General features: G+C 40.8%; 1 protein-coding gene across 3 annotated transcripts; it reads right to left on the bottom strand.

The window, feature by feature from the left end:
- Window positions 1-568: 568 nt before the first annotated feature.
- Window positions 569-5,376, bottom strand: LOC123498873. Of its 3 annotated transcripts, XM_045246366.1 has the most exons (3): window positions 3,913-4,047; window positions 3,224-3,322; window positions 569-1,577 (listed from the first exon to the last, which is right to left on the bottom strand). In XM_045246366.1, exons 2-3 carry the CDS (start codon window positions 3,238-3,240, stop codon window positions 773-775), a joined length of 822 nt encoding a protein of 273 aa, XP_045102301.1. In that variant the 5' UTR covers window positions 3,241-3,322; window positions 3,913-4,047; the 3' UTR covers window positions 569-772. The 3 variants fall into 3 exon arrangements, with proteins under 3 accessions (XP_045102301.1, XP_045102302.1, XP_045102303.1); XM_045246367.1 differs by lacking the exons at window positions 3,224-3,322; window positions 3,913-4,047 and adding an exon at window positions 5,264-5,376; XM_045246368.1 differs by lacking the exons at window positions 3,224-3,322; window positions 3,913-4,047 and adding an exon at window positions 5,247-5,323.
- Between the last annotated feature and the right edge of the window lie 2,272 nt (window positions 5,377-7,648).

Genomic DNA, 7,648 nt, shown 5'->3' with positions numbered 1-7,648 from the left:
ACAAGTAAGCAGAACGAATATATAAAACGCGTCATGGTACTCAAAGGGTTAGTAGTCATGTTAATACTATTTTCTGACCTTCATTCCCAGGTTGGTGGTTGGTGTGCTGAGCGTCTCACGGTAAGTACAACCTTTTATTGCCAGTACTGGAACTCCTTATCTGTTTCTGTGTTTCCATCTTCCTATGATATGAGCTCACTGGTTTCAAGACATTTGCACCATTCTTTTGGTCATATCTCTCGGACCTGGTCAGGGACTGGAATCTAAGTTGGCCTTTTGTTGCCACAGGCCAGATTTCTTCTCTTACACATAAAAAGGAGGTACAAAAGATGTCACTTATGCAAGGTGTCATAGAAGGAAACTCATGTATTGTCAGAAGTGAAAAATCAAAGGATTCTAATGCTTGGGGCGTCAGGGGGGAAGGGGAGGGTGTGCACTCGTGGCATACGGTACATCCCATGGCTTTGAAATATTTGTGTTTTGTTTGTTGTTGTCAGCTTATGATATTCAGTGAATTTCACAAACTTTAAGTGAAGGATTATGGGATGTTGGGAACAAGTCACATTCCTTTTTTTTTTTGTTTCACAGACTTTATTTTTTTTTATCAATCATCTTGAAAATATTACCATAGATTCGTTGTCACGACAATGCGCTCTTTTACGATTGTGCTGGACGTCTCTGTGTCATGATTAGTGTGTTCAGCTGAGATAGGGACACTGTGAAGTAACCTTTACTGTGAAGTAATCTTTAAACTGACGACCCATTAAAGCCGCTACACCACCCCCACCACAACCGCCATCACTATCACTATTATGGTTACCGTAGACATAGGAGCTGGAGGTGCAGCGGAGGTGCAGGTGAGCAACGGACCAGAGAAAGTCTTGTCACTCGGTTTGGCAACAATACAGTCACCATAGGGGTAATGATTGTTCCACTGGGAGGCCCCGTGAACCACCACACTGTGCTGCTGCAGGCTCTGTGGGGCTTCGTTCCTTTCACATTCCCTGCGGCAGTATTTCGTCTCAAAGCCAAACATGATAGTAGTGGAGTTGTTCTTGATCAGTGCAAATGTAATCAGCTGGTACCAAATGGTCTTGTTAGGGAAGCATTGATCGTCTGCAGGGAACCAGGCACCGTAATCAATGCCACCTATTCCCTCCACCTTGACACTGAAGCCCTCAAAGCTGTCCTCCACCTTCCCAAACAGAGTTATTTGAGATCTGCTAGTGTTCCAACTGTTCTTAGTGAAGATGTGCTGCTGTCCTCTCAGCACTTTTGTATTGATATCACAGACCTCATAGCCCGCCACTCTGCCCACCAACACTCCAAAGCATATTGACAACAGGAGCAACAGGAATATTGCCCTCACTAGTGGCTTTTCCCTGTGTGTGTCCATCGCCATGGCTTCTCCACTGGGTACCAATGTCGCTTTTCCACACAGTAATTCAGGATCCATCCTAAAAGGTTGGTCTTCATTAATTAACAGTTCCTGCTCCACAATGCCAAGGATCACTTCACAGCAATGCAGACGGTGGTGTGGTGGTGGTGGTGTAAGTAGCAGCTGTGTGAATGGTGACCTGCAAAGTAAAGAAAGAAGTCTATCAAAAATGGATTGTAAAAGATAGTTAGGTTTAGCAAATTTGAAGTGTTAGCAAAATTCCTTAAAGTTTTGTACACTTAGAAGGAAAGTTTTCGCTCGCCCAAACAATCAATTCCTCGCTGGCCCTTATGCTTGTTGGGTGTGGCAGTTGTTACGACCCCAGAGATGACGTCCTAACGGTAAGAAGTCGTCCTAAATCACAAAAATGGCGGAATTCGAGTCTTAAATCCTTAAGACGGCATCCTAAGCCCTAAAGATGCGTCTTACTGCTAAAACACCTCCCGAGGTGTTTTAGCAGTAAGACGCGCTCCTAAGATTTCATCCTAAAAGTAAACATGGCCGCTCGAGGGGGACCGCACCGCCACCACCTGCGACAGAGACGGTCGTTTCGTGAGAGGAAGGACGTCCTGAATGAGCTAGATGACCGTGAGCTGGTGAAGAGGTATTGGCAGGATCCTGCTGGTATCATTTTCGTGACAAATTTGGTGCGGGAAAGGCTGAAGAGACCAACTGCAAGGAACAAGGCCTCTCTCCCCGAGATGCAAGTTATCTTCACTGCGGTACCTCGCTATAGGAAAGATGCAGCAGTGCAGCACTGATGACTTGGGGCCCTCACAACAGACCATCAGCAGGATCATCAGTGATACAGTGATACAATGCCATCCTCTCTTAATTCATAAGATTTTAGTCACCCAACTGGAAACTCAGTGGAGGAAGGAGGAGTTTCTGCAGATTGCTGGCTTCCCTGAAGTGATCGGTGGCATTGATGGAACGCACGTAATGATTGTGATTCCTAGAGAGTATAAGGTAGAGTTTGTCAACAGGAAGAGATACTACAGCATCAACGTGCAGTTTGTGTTTGATGCTTGATACCACATTATTGATGTGGTTGCTAAGTGGCCGGGATCGGTTCACGATGCAAGAATACTTGTTCAAAGTGGACTCTGCACGATATTTGACAACGGCATCGTCCCAGCTGGGTGTCACTTACAGGAAGAGAGTGACTAACCCAGCAAGAAGTGGCTACTGACTCCATACCTCAGACCACAGCCTGGAGCACAGTCTTCTTAAAACAGGTAAGCTACTGAGTAGTAAAATTTAGATAAAAAGTTATCTAATTAATTATCCCACATCACACAAAACTAATTATTTACCTCCCATAGTTACACTTTTTCATATAAACTAATATAAAGTGCTAAATTAATGAATTAGGTATTTTTGAAATATTATTGCAGTTTCACACAATCTTGACCCTCCCCCCAACCTTACTGGATATCTCCATAAGATGAAGTAACCTAACCTAACATTTTGTAACCTCCTCATTGGGTTGACATCATCCCCCATTAAGGAGTAACTTAACATTTTGAAACTTGACCAGAACAAGGTAAAGTAATTTAACATTGTGTAACCTCCTACCTGGGGAGCTTTGCTCCCTCTGGATGATGAATGAAATTTTCTCAACACTAGATAACAAATTTACCATTGTGTTTAACTCTAAGTTGTAAACTAAATGGGAATGAGTATTTTGGATTGCAGACATTTGAGACAACATTATGGCCTAATATTGCTATATCTACAAGTGACTTATCCTTTGTTAAGGAAGGTGCATTCAATGATGCTTGCCTTATTGGTACACCCATGAATAGACATTCTTAGGGTCCAAAATCTCAAAGATTAACTCATTGTGCTGGGAGAGAGGAGGGTTGGCAGGAGGTCCACCATCTGGAAAGAATAATATAATCTTATTGCTAATGAATTGCAAATACAAATATTATAAAGAACGTGTTTTCACATAACATACGTAACTTAGATGTGTGGTTGGAGTAATATTATTTGTCAGAGGTAGACACTGCATCATAATTAGTGTGTGCAATAAATGCATCCACTTCACAAAAAAAAAAAAAAGAAAAATGCAGGAAATGGATGGCATTTTAATATATTAATCACTAGTACAAAACTTTCAATGTTGTTGCTTCCAAACTTAAAACAGGAACAGTTTACTGAAATTTATTCCTTAAAGTGGTTAGGTTCCATGATCTAAATCTCAAGTGACCTTAACAGTAGACCTGCTGAAACTTAGTATTTACTCAAATACTAGTAAGCTTCCTTGCAAAAAATAAATAACCATAAATAAATACTTTTCTTTAAGTGAAATTGCCTTACCTATTCAGTGCTTAAAAGGAATAATAAGATAAATCATATCTTTTGTTAGGGTAAAACTGAAATTTCTATCAAGCTCAAAAATATTAAAATCTTGCTGCAACTCACACACAAATATAACAAAAATTAGCTCCCAAATTAATAACTCTTACCTGTGGCAGTCATGGCTTCTCTCTGCTTGCGGGTGTTCCGTCTTGCCTCAGATTTTATAATATGCCAATGTTTCTGGCACTCCTCAGTGCGGAGAATGTCTGACACGGCAGACACCTCCGCACTATTGCTCCTCAAGCAGCATTTCTGGCTTCCTTAGAGCAGCCAGCTGTGGAGAAGTCGCTCCGGAGTATTTTTGCGAGAATTTTGTATAGGTGGGCCAGATGAAGGCGTCCAGTTCGTCTTCCTGTTCCTCTTCTTGTCTTGAGTCTCTTGAGTAGCCATGATGTGCAGTCGAAGTTGGCGCCAAATGATTGTTGTTTTGACAAGATGACAACAGTGGTGGTAAATTTATACCTTCAATTATCAAGGTTAAAATGAAGAGGTGATTGTTGAAAACTAACTAGATAAATATGTTTTTATTTAGAATATAATTTTTACGTATTTTCACCCGTTACATAACATAACATAACATTACATTACATAACGTCTGCTCATGTTAGCGGTTAGCAATGTAAGTGCCTAAAGACGGTTACTTAACAAAGCATCCTGCTAGGAAAGATTCTTAGCGCTTAAGTCTCGTAGGTTAAGTACTTTTCCTAACTAAGACGGCATCTTTGTGGTACGGCTCCTGCAGCTCAATACCATACATATAAGAAATAACTCATCAGCACCAAGAAATATAATAAATAAGCTGCTTATGGGTGAGAAAAGTAGTATATGAGACCAAAAACTTAAGTAAATAAGTACAACACTTATTAGAGGCAATAAGTAAATAAATTCACCACACACTTGCCCTCCTCTCTGGCTGGTACACACAACAATAAGTAAAATCACCACAAATATTATGACTGCCAGGTAATATAACCACAATAACCCCTAAAATCTCTCTCGGCTATACACAAAATGGCCGACAGCGTATCCTGTGCTGGACAAAGATAAATCACCAAATATACCGGGTTAGCACCCAAAACACCAAAATATTCACGTCACTAAACACAGTGACTAAATAAGTGCCAAAGAGAACAGAATCCTAGCAGAATCAGGAAATAAGAATACTTAGCCGAGCAACAGAGAAATGAGACGAGGGGAGTGGAGTGGCGTAACGGCAGTTGCTTCCGCAAGGCCCCTGCCGTACACGACGAAAATATTAGTCAGGGTGCTAAAATACAGTACAATATATTAAATATCTGACGGTTGTAACACAGTTGTGGCGGTTAGGGGCTGTGGTGGGGAGTGGAGGCGTGAGTTATTATTACACGTGTAACAAGTCAAGTGTGGTGAATGGGATTGGCTGGTGGTGGCACAGTGAAATAAAGGCGATGTAGGAACTTACCGTCAAGGAATACTTACACTTAAAAGAACTGCGTGTGGCAAGGACTGACTGCCTGTGGCACTGGCACTGAACTGACTAATGTACGTCACTGGCAAGTGAGTGTACACTGTACAGTAGCTATTACGCAACGGTCAGCTGCCGAGTCCTGACTATTGCCATAAGGTGTTCGATGTATTTTAGTTATTTGTTACAACGATTCACTGCGTTTTCTAATTCGATTATATTCTAGTTCATGAAAACCTTGACTGATAAAGGCAGGTTCACACGTGCCAATATGCTACTGTAATCGTAAGTCGCTAAATGTATCGACTGAGCCCTTCTCGTCGGAACACATTCACACATAGCGACTGGGAAGTATCGGCTTGTTGGCGGGAAGTGAGTGTAAACAAACAGCTACCCAACAAGATGTCTTCCTCTGGTGACGATGACGATAGCGATCAAATTAAATCATCACAAGTATTCAGTCCTCACCTCCAGCAACACCTGCACAGAGGGAAGCAGTCACCGGAGAGTGGCAGCTGTCTCATCGAACGCCGATTTGCTTAAGTTTTTTTTTTTTTTTTTTTTAGTTGTAGAATTCGCTTCATTCCCAAATGTGTTCTTCTTCCCTCACCAACTCCAAAATCTTCTTTTCTACATTGACACCGCATTTTTAAAACTTTCTTCGTGACGTAACAACGTAAACAAAGTCGCAAATCGACTGAACAAGTCCGACATGTTGGTCTTGTTTTGCGACTGGTTTTTCTAATCGCTTGGCACTGATATTCTATCGGAAACTCTACCGACTTTCAATTTCAGCCGCAAATTGACTCGTGTGATATGATCATGATAAGAGGACTCACCTATTCTTCCTTCACTTCTCTCCTCCTCGCTATTTCTTATCCCAAAATGTGTTTATATTAAGATATTCAATGATTTTTACACCATTTTGTTTCTTTTTTTTTTCGTATAGTCTCTTTCTTTAATCCCCATCATTCTGTTATCCATTTTCTTTTATCCTTTTTTCCAGCTGTCTTTTCTTGCTTTTCCTCCGTATTGTTACTTATCCTCCCCTCTTCCTCCTTTTTCCTTCCATATTCTTTTCCTGCTGCTTTTCTCTCACCTACTTTTTCAATGTATTCCTTAATACTTCCTTTTCTCTTTGTCTTTTTTTGTCCTTTACCTTGATTTTTTCTTTCTTTCTTTGCTCACCCTCTGTTTAATAGCAGTTTCATTTATACCAACCAACATCTCTCTCTCTCTCTCTCTCTCTCTCTCTCTCTCTGGCTCTTTTTTTTCCTCGTCCTTAGCTCGGCAGTCACATACGAGCTTCTAATTGACTTGGAAACGAACCCAGCACGTTACATTTAGTGCTAATGAAAATGTGGCTCAAATTACCCTGCTGGAGATAAAAGGAATCCCGTCGGTAGCCACGCCTAAAAAAAAGCCTTACAACGATTGGGTTAAAATGGTAAGGGTGGGAAAAATGAGGTTAAAAAATATCTATTGTCAGTTTCTTTTTTTTTTTTTTTTTTTTTTTGTGTGTGTGTGTGTTTGGGTGGGAGGGGAGTTATTGTGTGTGTAGATGTGTGTGTTGGGGAGATGGTGTTGTGTTGTGTGTGTGTGTGTGTGTGTGTGTGTGTGTGTGTGTGTGTGTGTGTGTGTGTGTGTGTGTGTGTGTGTGAGTGAGTGTGTGTGTATATGTATGTGTCTCGTTTTCGTCTCTCTCTCTCTCTCTCTCTCTCTCTCTCTCTCTCTCTCTCTCTCTCTCTCTCTCTCTCTCTCTCTCTTCCTTTTATATGTATGAAAAGAAAAAGGAGAAAAGAAATAAAGGAAAAGAAAGAGGAAAGAAAATCATGTTTTCCAAAATAAATGAAAGAAAACGGAAAGAGATTTGTATATGGAGACGAGAGAGAGAGAGAGAGAGAGAGAGAGAGAGAGAGAGAGAGAGAGAGAGAGAGAGAGAGAGAGAGAGAGAGGCAAATAGATAGACAGGTGATGAGAAATCGACAGATGGATAGATATTTGAATAGATTTACCCAAACAGCTAAATGTATTAATAGACAGACAGACAGACAGACAGACAGACAGACAGACAGACAGAAGAGACACGTAAACAGAATAGAGAATGCTAACTATTAACTAACCACACACACACACACACACACACACACACACACACACACACACACACACACACACACACACACACACACACACCAATTATCCTTACAGTTTCAATAAGAAAAGAGAAGAAAATCATTGAAAACAAAGTATAGATAGTAAACAAACACACAAATACAAAAGAAAAATAAATGAATACGAAAAAAAGAGTAACCCCAAAAACAGCAATAAAGAAAACGAGAGAAAAAAGGAAAGAACACAAACGCAATAGGATTAACACAACACCAGGCCACTGAACG

This window comes from Portunus trituberculatus, chromosome 48 (genome assembly GCF_017591435.1).
Source record: "Portunus trituberculatus isolate SZX2019 chromosome 48, ASM1759143v1, whole genome shotgun sequence".
Classification (NCBI taxonomy): Eukaryota; Metazoa; Arthropoda; class Malacostraca; order Decapoda; family Portunidae; genus Portunus; species Portunus trituberculatus.
This window is presented reverse-complemented; position numbering and strand designations above follow the sequence as displayed.